This window comes from Saccostrea cucullata, unplaced genomic scaffold (assembly GCF_032062105.1).
Source record: "Saccostrea cucullata isolate Sc308-1 unplaced genomic scaffold, CSIRO_AGI_Scuc_v1 ctg60, whole genome shotgun sequence".
Classification (NCBI taxonomy): Eukaryota; Metazoa; Mollusca; class Bivalvia; order Ostreida; family Ostreidae; genus Saccostrea; species Saccostrea cuccullata.
This window is the reverse complement of record NW_026931414.1, coordinates 242,129-258,426: the sequence shown is the minus strand read 5'-3', so window position 1 is coordinate 258,426 and position 16,298 is coordinate 242,129. Positions and strand designations below refer to the sequence as shown.

Here is a 16,298-nt window from a genome sequence, read left to right as displayed (position 1 = left end):
TACGTTGCGTATGTCCTTAATTGAATTTATAGGAACTCGTTTATCTCAATAAACTGTGTACAAATTATTATATGATACTGTAGAGGGATTTCTAAAATATTACAATAAATTGTACAGTCGTTTGGTGAACGAGTTCGACTGAGGTCACAAGTGACCTAAATAGTGACGTCATTTTCACATTGTGACGTCACAAACAAGGAGAGAAACTTTATTCAGCATACGCTATTTATAGACCTTGTGTATGGCTATGTGTGTACCGAATTTCATTCTAATCTGAATTGTGGTTTTGTAGATATAGAGATAGTTTGCGAACTTTTTGATCACCCCTCGTATAATGAATGTTATTAAGCTAGCTGCCTTCCGAAATAAGATCTCACACATGCACAGTGCATGTGCAGCTCATAAAAATTAAAAATTATTTGTTTGATTGACATAACATATATCGTGACATATTTTATAAAGTAACAGAAAACTACTGGATAAAGTAGTAAGCTTAGATGCTTAAGCAGGCACCAAGTTTCAGAGAGGGCGCGGGGGGAGGAGGGTTTTTACCAGGCCTAATATTGTTCAAGTTGTACTATTGTAAATTATAAGGGTAAATTAGTGTTAGAGTGAAAATTGGTACCGAAAGAAGTTTGAACTTCAGTAGTCAAGGGAATCACATGCCAAAAACCAAGAATATAAGAATTATAAAATTAAGTTTCATCGACTGAGTATTTGCGTAATATATGATTATATAAATGAAGAAATAGCATATACAATGGATAAGAGGATGTCAACTGCCTACAGTGGATAAATTTTGAGACGTGTCTCTATACCCATCTCGCTGAGATTAGTCAACTGGTGAATACAATGATAACTTTTTTTCATCAATATTTTTTTTTAATTAAAGTTATCATATTGCCTTAAAAAGATAGTGTAAATAAAATTCGTTTGTAATTGCTACATGCTGATTAAAAATACAGTATTCAGTTTAGTTTTCAGTGGGCGGGGGGGGGGGGGGGGGGGGGGGGGGGGTACATTTTGAAGTGAAAACAGGTTCTAGTATTTTTTTCCAGAGTTTACGCCTTTCAAGTTATATATTTTAAATTAATGAAATTCTTATTCAATCTTTTGAGAAAAGAAATCGTCAGTTTTAAAAATACTTCTAGTCGGAAATAAAAATTGTCAAGTCGAAAGCTTGACTTTTAGGTAGCGTTTCTTATTTCCGATAACGTTTTCTTCATAAACACCTGTGACTGTGAGTCTACCAGTTCTTATCTAGCTGTCTGATGTTAAGATGACCCTTATTTCATGGAAATTTATCTTGAACGTGTAATGAGTAGAATTTTTATCATATACTTAAAAATTTTGGAAAAACAAAAAGAAAGACATAAACATGTCACTTCTTAAATCTTTGTTTACATTTTCCATTGTTGTGGGCGGGGTCGCTGTGCTGTTATCCCTGGGTATTTTTAAACAACAGAGAGAACAGCTCTTTTCATACATTCCACAAAGTCTTAGAGACCGCTTATTTGGTGGCTCCAGAGGCCAGTCCAATCCAATGACAAACTTTTCACAGTTGTTGAGTTGGAGAAATATCGGGGTGTTGACGGAAGCGATATTTACCTGGCCGTCCTGGGACAAGTTTTTGACGTCACTAAGGGCAGGAAACACTATGGACCAGGGGGAACCTATCACTTCTTCACAGGTGAGTAAAATTTGACTTTATAAAATGCACTTATCATTGTTTGATGACAATAAGTATCGATCACGATTTGCTGTAGATCACAGCATGTGTCGATATGGTATTGACATTTGTTTGGATTGTTGAACTCATCAGTAATTTAATTGACAGGTATACACATGACAACATGTAAATTAAAAGATTTCTCTTTATTACCTCTTAATCATTTGGTGCATAGTGCCATAAATCAGTGAACAAATGTTATGTGATGCATGATCACAATATATGTGTGAACTTTTAGAATGACTCTCTTAGTAGTCACTTTTACCATTCTGAAGGTAATTTCCTGTCCTTATATTGGCACTAATTATCTTTATCAGAAATCTTTTATGTGTCATGTGTGCAGACAGTTCTGGCATTAAAACATGATACCTAATAACCTCTTGACTTTTCCTCCCAGGTAATGCAGGCACAAGGGCCTTTGTATCAGGTGATTTCACAAAGGAAGGATTAAAAGAGGACCTCACTGGACTGTCTCTCCAGGATATACAGGGTATAGCAGGCTGGGTCGACTTCTACAAACAACAGTATACATATATAGGTAGGAATATGCCTTTATTACCTATCAACAGTACATATATCTAGGTATGATATAACTACATTACCTATCAACACTTCTAATGTTTTTATAATGTATAATATTTAGATAACCTGTCGACTGTACACATATCTAGTAGGTAGGAATATTCTTACATTACCTATCAACACTTCTAATGTTTCTAGGCATAATGTATACTTAGATAACCTATCAACAGTACACATATCTAGGTAAGAATATGCCTAAATTACCTATCAATATTCCAACATTACCCAGCAACAATTCACATGTATCTTGACATAATATACCAAGAATAAGATAATCTATTAACAATACACATATCTATGTATGATGTTACTATATCTTCAACAGTACCCATATTCAAATAAGTATAATTATATATCTACATTACCTGCAATTTAGGATACTTAAATGGAAAGAATGTGTCTTCAAGCACTTGATTGTGACATCCAGTAGAACTATCTTTGACATATAAATGACAGATATGTAATTAAGCATTACTAGTTAAGTTATTAATTTGAGGAAATACATGTTCTGTGAATATAATGAAACATATCTCTTGACATTACAAGAAATATGTTATCATAGATATATCACCCACTCCATATAAGCCATCAAGAGTTCACTTAATTTCTTAACCACAAAAAGGTTAATTAAGACTAGCATTGTCCCAAATGGACCAGGAGAAAAGTTTAACATTATTTTAAATAAGTCATGGAAACAAATAAAAAACAATGTTTTTAGTACCCGATTTGATTAGAAATCCTTTTCAAATAAAATATGTAAGAAAAGCCTAATATTTCAACATAATGTAGTTGAACTATGAAAAATGGGATGCACGTGTCACTTAAAACGAATTTGTGAAACTTATGAATTCATGCACACTTAGTAGTTTCAAATTAGAAAATACATGTACAAATACAATTTTGGTATTTATTCAGTAAAGCAGTTACATTAAAAAAAATAGTCACAGAAATGTGGTTTGATGCTTTGAATGTATTTTATTATATTTGTAGACCTATACATATTTAACACAAAAGAACTACAAAGAAGTTTCTTTTGACGTATTATGTGTGTCAATTGCTTTTCCTTTGTAATTGTGATTTACTACAAACATAAATTTTCCGCAAACACAATTTTAATATTTTCAGTACACCTTTAATTACCATTTCCTAGAAACGCAATAAATCGAACGTAATTGACACTTGTTAATTTATAGGAAAACTAATTGGACATTTTTATGATGAACTCGGTAATCCTACCGAGGCCCTGGAGGAATTCAAGAGAAGATACGTGGAGGCCCAGCAGAAACAGAAGGAAGACAACGAGGACTTACGGAGATTCCCGCCATGTAACTCCGAGACCAAAGTCGGCATTAGCAGGCGGCTGTGGTGCTCAGAGAACAGGTCAGAATAAACATCTCAGTGGTCATGTCTTATACTCTTACATATAAAGAATCTTGCTGTTCCCCTTTTTCTTTCAGATAAGTGTAAAAGCAGTCACGTAATTAGTAGTCTTTCTCAATTCTAACTTCACACTGGCATATTGTAAAGAAATACGAACGCTAACTCTCGATTCCCGCCTACATTTTGCGACCATTTAATTCAATATAAATGGCAATTTGGCCATAAATTCTTTGTTTAATACAAAGAATTCAATGGAAATTGATGAACTGTCTTAATACCAGCTCTAAGTAGTAAATTATCCTTAACTCAGGCTCTTGAAAAAAGGGGGGTAGACGGTATTTTCCATTGAAATCGGACTTTCAAGCATCACCATATTTTGAAATAGTCTTGGATATGATTAAATGTCCCTTATATCTTTTCTTATATTTTAGGCAAATAAATAAAACATGAATATATTAATAAAATATAAGGTTTCAGTTATAAATCGCTTTGAAATTGGTGAAAAATAAGCATTGTTGTCGTTTTTTGTCAATAAACATATGTCCCCCCCCCCATGACACACAAAAAGCTTTGGTGTGAATTTGTGAAATAGCAGTCCATATTAACTGTAAAAAGGAATTTTGTGTCACGGGGGGAGAGATGTTTTAAAAATATTTTCCGTTTTCCGCGTTGATTTCTATAATAGTGAAAAACACAAGTTTTACCAAAATTTTAGTTATCTCTCTTTGTTTTCCCAAATAAGTAATGTTTTATGAAAATCCATATAATTATCTATAAAAAATATTAAAAATCCATCGAATATGTTAACTTTTGAAAATTGACTTGGAGGTAGGCGTGAGAACAATACTATCGTTCGCAGTTCTTTTAAATAAACCGTAAAACAAGGGGCACTAAAACATAATTTATAATATTGTAATTTCTTTTATATACTGCCGACCAGTAAATTCCACATTCCTGTTAATTTTTATATCAAATGTATATTTACTCCGTGCATGTATGGTTGTTTCATTACTTTCTAATCAATCAAATGTGTCAAGCATATTTCCTTTAGTTAAGATTCAAAGTTTATCTCATTGTACTACATGTAATTACTTTTTAATTTAATTTCAGTGGTGGCATAAAAAGAGACTGGATTGGAGTTCCCAGACAGTATTTCCAACCAGGCCATTCACAAGCACGATGCGCATGCGTCAGAGATAGTGGTCCGCCGTCTTTAGGGAGTGGTTCTTCCAACAATGGTGACTTAGATAACCCAAATATGAAAATATATGACGGATGCGAGCCAACAGCAACGTCATGTAACTTTAAAGATTAAAAAATATTAAAACTTACATTGCTTTTTGTCTTTTATATGTATTTTATATTTATTTTAGTACATTTATTTTCGCCATTTTGTTCTTGTTTTTGTTTGAGGTTTACAACACCTAGCTATGTTGTTTGAAATAAGTAAAGTCGTAATTATGTTCCCCAAACGAAGTTGGGGAACATATTGTTTTTACTCTGTTTCTTATTATTATTATTTTTCTTCTTCCTGGGCACTTTTTTGTCCGCGAATGATCTCGTAAACTACACATCCGACTAAGGTGAAATGTTTTTAGGGTCAGTAGACATGTTATGTAGATTTGCGGAACGAAGGTCATTTTGCGCGCACGTGCTTGCAAGAGCGCGCACGTGCAACACGAGAAATGATCAATACAATGAATATAAGCGTAACTTTTTACATTTTTGATGAAATGCTTTGAAACTCATTATATTAGGATATATTAGTAACATAGACAATATGACATGGTCAAAATAGCAAGATCTCACGCGCATGCACGTGCACTTCGCTCTGATTGGCTGAAACTAAAGTCTCAATATCTTTCTTGTCTTTTGACAAAATCCTTTCAAATTTTGAACTTTGCCATGCATTAGGATATTCTACAACATGATGTATAGCAATTTTCATGAAAACACGTGCATGCACGTGCGCTGCAATCTGATTGGCTCAAACTTTAAATAGCTATTACTCCCTTGCTTTTCAACCAAACAGGATGGGATTTGGAACATAGATATATATAATGGACTTCTACAAGAAGGTATGGTCAACATGCACATGCATACACGTGCGTGTACTAGGGCTGCAATCTGATTGGCTGAAACTTTAAACAGCTGTAACTCCCTTCGTTTTCAACCAATTGGGGCGGGATTTAGAATATAAATAGATATAATGGACTTCTACAATAAGGTATGGTCACCATGCTCATGTATGCACGTGCGTGCACGTAAAATGAGTAAATTCAAAAATACACTTGATTGAGCGTTTTCTTTTAATACTTTTGGATAAAATACTTTTAAATATTAAGTATATTGAAATATATAGATTGTGTAGACAAGATGATATGGTTATTAGACACATGCATTCACATGCGCACGCGTGCAGTGCTAAAATTTGAATGAACGTGGTACACTGGGTAAACGTTGTTAAAGTCTCAAATGCATGAGTTTGTCTTATTTAATGAAGCTTACAGGGATTATGGCACCAAAAGGGAGTTGGTGAGCGTTTGGGGAACATCTGTAACGGTCCCCGTTACAATTAGCACTAGTTACTTTTTAACTTTTTAAGGGAAAATATACTTATTAAGTTTTATAAACTTAAGATAATGATATATATATATATATATATAAATCTATAGATAAAACATTAACAATATGCCCCCCGATTTGAAAATGACAAGAAAATGAGGAAGTTTATTTTGTTATTTTTCAAACACTTTTGTCTTACATTTACATAATGCATCAAAATTAAGATGCACTGCGCATTTCCCCCATTAATTTGAATTTTCTTGGTTGTAAACAAAGTTAAAGTAATAATTTCAAAGTGACAACAGGTAAACAAAATGCTCTTCATAAAAATCGCAAACATGTCACTATGATTACTTCGTTGTATTCTATGACATACATGTCCTTGAAAGTACTCCGATATGAGCGAGATAAAGTGTCAACAAATCAAAACTGATCGAGTCTTGTTATAGAAAGATTTTTGAAATGTTAATCTTTATGTATTAGATTACATAAGAATAAATTGAAGAATTGAGGAAAACACTGATTTTTTTTTCTTTGGTGAAATCTGAACACCCATTCTCTGTTAAGGTAAGTTGTGTATTGTGACTGAGACCGTTTACTTACACAATTTTTCAGACAAACGTAGACGTTTTGTCAAAGTTTGTCGCGAGTAGATTAACAAATTCCACACACACGCCTCCTCTGTTACATTTATGTCTTTTGTCCCCTTTGTTGTCGTCTCAGTAAATAAATGAATGTTACAAAGCTAATGATGACTAATTAAATTAAAACACAGTCTGAATTTTAAAAAAAAAAATCTCTCATCTAGGACTTTATCTATTTTTGTGGTTAAAACTTATTTTCAGTTGTTATAGTTTTCGTTACAAGAATAAATAATATAACACACACATATCCGATTCGACATCCTCGTTTTTCACATTACATCTCTGCTTTCCACATTTAAAAAAAAGTGATCTGCGTGGCGCAGTGGTAAGAGCGTTTGTTGTAGAGTCGCGGAGTAAGGATTTTATCTTTACGTCGCGGGTTCAAATCCCACTGTGGGACGTGGAGACCGGTCCTTCCAATGTGACCATACAGACCGAGGTCCTGTGCCGCAGTAGGTGTTGCCAAGAAAGAAAGATCCCTCACTGCCCTTAGTGCAGCTCTCCAACTTCAAATGGAACTAACAACCACACAACAAACATACAATCAAAATTCACATAAAAAATGCATATTCGCTCACTATTAAAGTGAAACAACACGCTAGAATTTCCATGGACATTCGACTTCAAGTGTTTAACTCCACAATTTCACTCAAAGAAAAGAGAGTATTATTTAATGATTAAATAAGAAATTAAAATCTTCCTTTTTAATTCAGGACTCTTATTGCGTCATACTTGTTTCATACACGTGAAGATGTATGTACAAGAACTAGACGATTATTGAATGATTCACAAATTTTTCAACATGTATCTAACACCATGACATGGTCAAAATGCACCACACTCCGAGAAAACAAGACAAACAACAGAATACCTGTCATGAAATGTTCATAAAAGTTTCACCTTTGGCAAGAAAAGATACACCGACAAGCAAAAAGCTAATTTCAGGAGAGAAAATGTGTTGGACATGTCGATACATATCCGATGGAGTGTACTTACCATTAATGGCACGTTTGAAGAGTTTGTGGGTTGGTCAGACAATCACGGTATCCGGCGAGAAGGGGTATAAAATGAATTTGCAGGCCCTTCTTCAGCGCAATTCAAAGCCACTATATTTGCCGAATAAGAAAATTAAAAGGTAGGAACAACATATTATACTGTTGAAGGATTTGTATAATCGACTTCAGTTTGTACAGTTTATTTTGAGCATCTTCGTTTCCAAAATTTCCAAGTGAATGTCCCATGATTTTCATTAATAGTGGACAAATAATTGTGTTTTATACTTATATGGACATAATTTTCAAAATCGTTTTTCTTCATTTGTCTTCTATAACGAATAATCATACCAGAAGGATGTGATTCTAAGTGTATCTGTTTTTTTATTTTATTACAAGGCAGGATGACTCCTCAGTATAGCCTCCTCTTAGTTTTAGCGGCCACTTCTTTAGTTTTTGTGAAAGGTATGTACTCTTTCAATAGGGTATTTAACAACTATTTTTTTTTTAAATCAATTACTTTAAAATTTTACTTTCATAGTTATAATACCAAAAAAAAAAAACCAAGAAAGAATTTAGACTTTAAATAATATATACACTGTATTAGCAACTAGTAAATGTTTATCAATATTATTCATATAACGATGATGTGATGCTACTTGTCTCGTGTTTGTTTAGCTTTACCTCCTGGAAGACGGGGACCAATGCTACGGCCTGGTCCTGCGCCAGAGCCTATGCCAATGGGAAATCAAATGGCAAGACCTGAACCAATGCCCATGGGTGCAATGGGAGGTCCTTCACAAAGAATGCCGATGGGGGCAGCACCTATGCCAATGAGAATGATGCCCATGACGATGAACATGCGCAAAGGTGCCATGGGACAAATGCAAATGGCTAAAATGGCAATGAATGCCATGCGGATGCCAATGAGACCCATGTCCATGCCTATGCCAAAGAAACAGATGCCGATGAACGGAGGAGCAAACGGAGCAAGAGGTGGCGCTTCAGAGGGTGCTGGTGCAGCAGGTGGTGAAGGAGCCTCATCTGGTGGTCCTCCTCCACCCGATGATATCGAGGGAACGGCCGCCGCCCCTGCTGATGATCCACTCCCACCTTCAGCTGGATCTGGATCCAGTGCTCAATCTTCTATGCCTAGAATGCCCACACCAATGGTTATGATGCCAACCCCGATGATGACCCCAATGACCATGATGACAATGCCAGGTGCCATGGGAGTTCCAATGATGCCAGCACCAGGAATGATGCCCGGTGCCAAAGTCATGATGCTAGCACCGGGAATGATGCCTGGTGCTGGAGGCATGATGATGCCTGGTGCTGGAGGCATGATGCAAGCACCAGGAATGAAGCCTGGAAACGGAGGTATAATGATGCCAGGAGCAGGTCTTACGATGATGCCAATGATGGCCTTGATGCCAGGACAAGCAATGACTCCAGCTGGTGGCATGAAACCTGCCTCCTCTGGAATGATGAGTGGAAGCAGTGCAATGCCAATGGTAATGATGCCTATGGGTTCAATGATGGGTGCCGGAATGATGTCAATGGGGATGGGAGGAAAACCATCACTTATGCACAAAAGAAGTATAGCATTTAGTCTATTTACTGTTCGTTAATTTGGTAAAGAATTACAATATTGATTTTTTCTTCTTTATTGAATTTCTGTTCATTGCACTTTTATTATTTATTTTATTTTCAGGGTACAGGAGAGCGGCGCCCGTTAACGGTGAGTGACCATCTTGCTACTACATATCGAGACCAACATACCTAATCATCAAATTTGGTTTTAATCAATTATTTCGTGTTCACATTTGCAATTACTCCAGTATGAATATCTAACATTCGAATGATTGATAGCGTTTGTAGAACACTTTATATATATATATAGGATGTTAAAAATAATAGGATGGATTCAAAATCGGTTTAAAAGGTACGGTTCATGAATACTTCCGAAATTTGGATTGTCAATTTCGACAAATATAATTGCGCATTCACTTATTTTGTCAAAAATTTCTTTAAAAAAAGTTCCTTTGATACCGGTATGTTTTATTGGTATCTAAATGGAATACCATTGTATTATCAAAATTCTCTTTTTTTCAAGTCTTGAGAGCACCGTTTATTGAAAGTTTTGCCAGCCAGATAGGGAAATCATTCGCTAATATTAACATGTGTTGTCTTAATATAGGGTATGCTCCAATGCAAGGAATGAACATGAACAATAACATGGGTACTCCCAACGGAAACACAGGAGCTATGGGAAATATGAACATGGCAAACGTAATGAATACAATGAAAATGTCCCAAACAAACCAAATGGACGATATGACAAGACAGATGAACAACATGATGAATGCAGTCAAGGGTTCACAGAACATGAACATGATGGGCTCACAGATGGATGATATGATGAATCAAATGAACATGAATGCTAATAAAGGTTCACAGAACATGAATATGATGGGCTCACAGATGGATGATATGATGAATCAAATGAACATGAATGCTAATAAAGGTTCACAGAACATGAATATGATGGGCTCACAGATGGATGATATGATGAATCAAATGAACATGAATGCTAATAAAGCTTCACAGAACATGAACATGATGGGCTCACAGATGGATGATATGATGAAACAAATGAACATGAATGCTAATAAAGGTTCACAGAACATGAACATGATGGGCTCACAGATGGATGATATGATGAATCAAATGAACATGAATGCTAATAAAGGTTCACTGAACATGAACATGGTGGGCTCACAGATGGATGACATGATGAAAATGTCCCAAATGAACAAAATGGATGATGTGATGAACCAAATGAACAACATGATGAATGCAGTCAAAAATTCACAAAATATGAATACAATGGGCTCACAGGTGGATGATATGATGAACCAAATGAACATGATGAATGTTGGAAAAGGTTCACAGAATATGAATATGATGAATGCTCAAATAGATGATATGATGAAAATGTCTCAAATGAATAAAATGGATGACATGACAAAACAAATGAACAATATGATGAATGCAGCCAATAATGCACAAAATATAAATACGATGAACTCACAGGTGGATGATATGATGAATCAAATGAACATGATGAATGCTGGAAAAAGTTCACAGAACATGAATATGATGGGTTCACAGATGGATGACATGATGAAAATGTCCGAAATGAAGAAAATGGATGATATGATGAACCAAATGAACAACATGATGAATGCTGGTAAAGGTTCACAGAATATGAATATGATGGGTTCACAAATGGATGACATGATGAAAATGTCACAGATGGATGATATGATGAAAATGGTGAACAGGAGGAATCAAATGAATAACATGATGACTTCTGCAAATGGTCAATCTAACATGAATACTATGATGGAAGTAGCTAATGTTATGAAAAATGCAAATATGGCTCCAAATATGATGAAAAATGCCATGAATATGATGCCAATGCCAAACGATGACATGGGTCAAGGTGCTATGGGGGCTATAATGAGGGCCTGTATGACAATGATAAATGGAAAGAATAATGGTAACATGAAACCAGCAACCAATGGTGAAATGATGCCTCCCATGCCTGAGCCAGTCTCAATGAATGACATGCCTTCATCAATGAATGGTATGAACATGAATAGTATGGGACAGGAAACATCGTCTCCTGCAGAATCTCAAATGAATAATATGGGGAATGGAAACATGGGAAATATGAACATGATGCAATCATCCATTGGAAATATGATGCCCCCTATGCCTGAACCTATGCCAATGAATGGCAACATGGGTAATATGAATGACATGTCATCATCAATGAATGGAGTAAACATGGGGAAAATGCAATCAAATGGACCTAACATGATGCCTATAATGCCAGAACAGATGCCAATGAATAATATACCATCTTCATTGAATATGGGAAATATGGAAATGATGTCATCTATGAATAACATGATGCCAAACTCACAACCAGAGATGATGCCCACAATGCCAGAACCTGCTCCAATGAATGGTATGGGAAATGGTAATATGAATGGTATGCCATCAACAATGAATGGTGTAAATATGGGCAATATGAAAATGATGTCATCTATGAATAAAATGATGCCAAACACTCAACCAGAGATGATGCCCACAATGCCAGAACCTGTTCCAATGAATGGAATGGGAAATGGTAATATGAATGGCATGCCACCAACAATGAATGGTGTAAATATGGGCAATATGAAAATGGTGTTATCTATGAACAAAATGATGCCAAACACTCAACCAGAGATGATGCCCACAATGCCAGAACCTGTTCCAATGAATGGAATGGGAAATGGTAATATGAATGGCATGCCACCAACAATGAATGGTGTAAATATGGGCAATATGGGAACAATGTCATCTATGAACAAAATGATGCCAAACTCTCAACCAGAGATGATGCCCACAATGCCAGAACCTGTTCCAGTGAATGGAATGGGAAATGGTAATATGAATGGCATGCCACCAACAATGAATAGTGTAAATATGGGCAATATGGGAACAATGTCATCTATGAATAAAATGATGCCAAACTCTCAACCAGAGATGATGCCCACAATGCCAGAACCTGTTCCAATGAATGGTATGGGAAATGGTAATATGAATGGTATGCCATCAACAATGAATGGTGTAAATATGGGCAATATGGGAATGATGCCAGCATCAAAAGACAATATGATGTCTGCTATGCCAGAACCCATGCCTGTCAACATGAATATGGATACAAACAACCAAAACATGGGAAACATGGGAATGATGCAATCTCAAATGAATAATATGCCAGCACCTAATCAACCCATGCCACCCACTATGCCTGAACCAATGCCATCAAATAACATGCCATCGTCAGTGAATGGAATGAATATGGGTAATATGGGAAATATGCCATCTATGGATGGAAATAGCATGGGGAATATGGGAATGATGGCAAACATACCATCCATGAATGGAAATAGCAGGGGGAATATGGGAATGCCATCATCTAAAGGCAATATGATGCCATCTATACCAGAGCCAATTACAATGGCAATGAATAACATGCCAACACCAATGAATAGAATGAATATAGGTAACATGGGAATGTTTTCAACTCAGATGAATGGTATGTCAAAGATTTCCAAACCCAGATCTGGTAAGTAGATTTCTAGTATTTCCTGAAATTCATATCAGTAAAGACATATCAATGAAGAATTCAATGAAATATCAGTTTAAGCAATAAAAAAACCAGGCTAATAAACTTCCTTTATTTCAGTCTATTAGAGGTAATGTGTGTACCTGTATTGTACCAAAGAGCTTTCAACTTCTCTACACAACAAAAGGAGCCTTCATAGTATTCTAACCCATGTGTGCATGATGTGAATGTATATATCCCGTTTGTGCCAATCAATGTAAAATGATTATCATTGCTTACAATGTGTGCTATATTGCCATGTGTACCACTGTTCATCAATTTGAACTATGGCTTTTGTGAATAAAGCGTTGTTATTTCTTCTTCTATACATGACGTTGTGTTTTCATTAATGCTATGGAATTCAGTCATATTAAAAACCACAATAGTACCGGGGTATACTAAGACAGTGTACATGAAGCCTTGAAGTTTTACCCAATGTGGAATTTGCATAAAAGTTTGCATTATTTATTAAGTTTAAAAAAAAATATACGCCTCATTTAATAAATAAGAAGTATCAGTTTACTGTTCAGTAGTTTTAACGTAACACAAATGATATGCATTATGCAATATTGCCCACAATTAACTGTTTTTTTTTAGCAAGATCAAAAGTAGGGACATGCAAGGGTTGCTAGGAAAATTGTCGAACAATATTGGTTATCTTACATCCAAGAAATCTAATTTAAGTACATGATCATATGTAAAAATATTTATTTTGATTCCAAATGATTGATTTACTTCTAAAACGAACATGGTTTGTTACCACGGAGCACAATGAATAGCAATAGAGCGTCAGAAACATAAAGATGGGAGTTTCTGAATTCGTTCCTTTATGTTTTTATTCACAGTCAATTTACAAACAGTCTGGCGCCATGCCGACTTCTTTTCCACTTCGCAATGAACTTGCTAACAATGCATTCAGTGGCATAAGTCCGTTTGTCAGCACTTTCCATTTTTCTGCAACAGTGAAGCGTCTTCATCTCTCTTTCCATGACGTTATGAATTCTTTTGATCAGATTCTTGCCAATTATCGTTGTCTCAAGCTACGGTCCATAGTCCACACCTAACTGTTTCCCGGAATGGCGAGGGGATCGAACATATTGACCGTAGTTTGGTACGATGAACGATAATATGCAATCCGGCTCAAAGTCGGACCCTATTTTATTTCCTTACAACGAAGTGAAATAATAGGGCCCTGCTTTAGTCAGACTGGATAACCTGTTTCATAGCAAATCGTATATCGTCTGCTGTAGGCTCTCCAACACTCGAAATCCTCTTGTCTTACGGTATTCACACAGAAATGTACAACTCACTTTTGAAATATTTTCTACTCCCTCAAGTATTTTCTGAGATATTTTTTCAAGTTTTCCCTGAGTGCAACACAAAATTCCTTTTGCTCCTTGACGATCTAACCAAACTGGATTTTAATATTTTTTTTTTGGGGGGGGGGGGGGGGGGTTGTGGGGTTGGGGGGGATAACATCGTAATTAAAGATGTTAAGGCAATTCAGCACTTGCAAAGGCTTCCTGTGGTAATCTGGGAATTCATTTTTTTTTTATTTAATTTGTAACCTGAAGTCAATCCATTACTCAGTTGAAATAGTTAAGGTGGCCAGCACCATAATCAAAATCAGAAGTCTCTGTCGAGACTGAAGCTCTACTGGTTTGTTCTTATAGCAAAGGAAAAGAAAGTTCTTAAGCAGTTGGGAATTGAAACTTTACCACAGCAATAAAAAGAATAATGAGCCTTGATTAAGTCTCTTTATGTTCTTAGTGTAGTCTACTTACATGCCACATTATATTATAATCAGACTTAAACTGTATTTGGAGTAGCATTTTGAGAGTTTTTAACAAAAATTTTTGTTTTTAGTTACCACGGAAACACGGTTCATCGAAATCAAAAACCGATATACAGAATTGTGTATCTTAGTGTAGTCTACTTGTGTGCCAAGTTATATTGAAATCAGACCAAAACTGTAGGAGGAGTAGCATTTTGAAAGAATTTCACAGAAATTTCTATTTTTAGTAACCACGGCAACACCGTTCATTGAAATCAAAAACCGATAAAGAGAATCATGTATCTTAGTGTAGTCTACTTGTGTGCCAAGTTATATTGAAATCAGACCAAAACTGTAGGAGGAGTAGCATTTTGAAAGAATTTCACAGAAATTTCTATTTTTAGTAACAACGGCAACACCGTTCATTGAAATCAAAAACCGATACACAGAATTATGTATCTTAGTGTAGTCTACTTGTGTGCCAAGTTATATTGAAATCAGACCAAAACTGTAGGAGGAGTAGCATTTTGAAAGAATTTCACAGAAATTTCTATTTTTAGTAACCACGGCAACACCGTTCATTGAAATCAAAAACCGATACATAGAATCATGTATCTTAGTGTAGTCTACTTGTGTGCCAAGTTATATTGAAATCAGACCAAAACTGTAGGAGGAGTAGCATTTTGAAAGAATTTCACAGAAATTTCTATTTTTAGTAACAACGGCAACACCGTTCATTGAAATCAAAAACCGATACACAGAATCATGTATCTTAGTGTAGTCTACTTGTGTGCCACGTTATATTGAAATCAAACCAAAACTGTAGGAGGAGTAGCATTTTGAAAGAATTTCACAGAAATTTCTATTTTTAGTAACAACAGCAACATCGTTCATCGAAATCAAAAACCGATACACAGAATTATGTATCTTAGTGTAGTCTACTTGTGTGCCAAGATATATTGAAATCAGACCAAAACTGTAGGAGGAGTAGCATTTTGAAAAATTGTTTACAGACAGACAGACAGACGGACGGACGGACGACGGACGCATTACTATCGCATAAGCTCTTCTTGTCTCTGACCAGTAGAGCTAATAAACAGAGGTTCAAAACGTCAAAGAACAGAAAATCATCACAATTTCTATTTATAAACAAAAAATCAGATTCGTTTACTGTAACATTTATTACTGATTTCATCAAGTGACAGATGATGACAATAAAACATTGAATATTCTGAATCACAATACCATTTTTGCAGCCATGAGAATATAACACATGTAGGCACCATTTTAGACAGTAATCACAGGACACTACAGTTTGAATATGAAAAGGGAAACAATTCATTGAGTTTAATTGATAAAAAATACCAAGCTTTTGTTTACATGTTATTTTCATATTTCATTTTTT

At 35.4% G+C, this 16,298-nt stretch overlaps 2 protein-coding genes across 2 annotated transcripts; both read left to right on the top strand.

Moving 5' to 3' along the window:
- Nucleotides 1–1,202: 1,202 nt before the first annotated feature.
- On the top strand, nucleotides 1,203–5,022 carry LOC134232566 (neuferricin-like). Its single transcript, XM_062714557.1, is given in 5 exon segments — nucleotides 1,203–1,522; nucleotides 1,525–1,690; nucleotides 2,127–2,267; nucleotides 3,505–3,691; nucleotides 4,802–5,022. Coding segments are annotated over 5 exon segments (843 nt in total). The 5' UTR covers nucleotides 1,203–1,378; the 3' UTR covers nucleotides 5,007–5,022.
- A 3,216-nt stretch (nucleotides 5,023–8,238) lies between these two features.
- On the top strand, nucleotides 8,239–13,441 carry LOC134232551 (GATA zinc finger domain-containing protein 14-like). Its single transcript, XM_062714535.1, has 5 exons — nucleotides 8,239–8,357; nucleotides 8,571–9,491; nucleotides 9,607–9,633; nucleotides 10,093–13,080; nucleotides 13,201–13,441. The coding sequence occupies exons 1-5, from the start codon at nucleotides 8,297–8,299 to the stop codon at nucleotides 13,206–13,208; spliced, it is 4,005 nt and encodes a 1,334-aa protein (XP_062570519.1). The 5' UTR covers nucleotides 8,239–8,296; the 3' UTR covers nucleotides 13,209–13,441.
- Nucleotides 13,442–16,298: the final 2,857 nt, after the last annotated feature.

Coding starts and splice junctions, on each gene's coding strand:
- LOC134232551 (XM_062714535.1), top strand. CDS start 8,297: ATGACTCCTCAGTATAGCCTCCTCTTAGTTTTAGCGGCCACTTCTTTA. Junction 8,358..8,570: donor TTCTTTAGTTTTTGTGAAAG/GTATGTACTCTT, acceptor GTGTTTGTTTAG/CTTTACCTCCTGGAAGACGG. Junction 9,492..9,606: donor ATCACTTATGCACAAAAGAA/GTATAGCATTTA, acceptor TTTTATTTTCAG/GGTACAGGAGAGCGGCGCCC.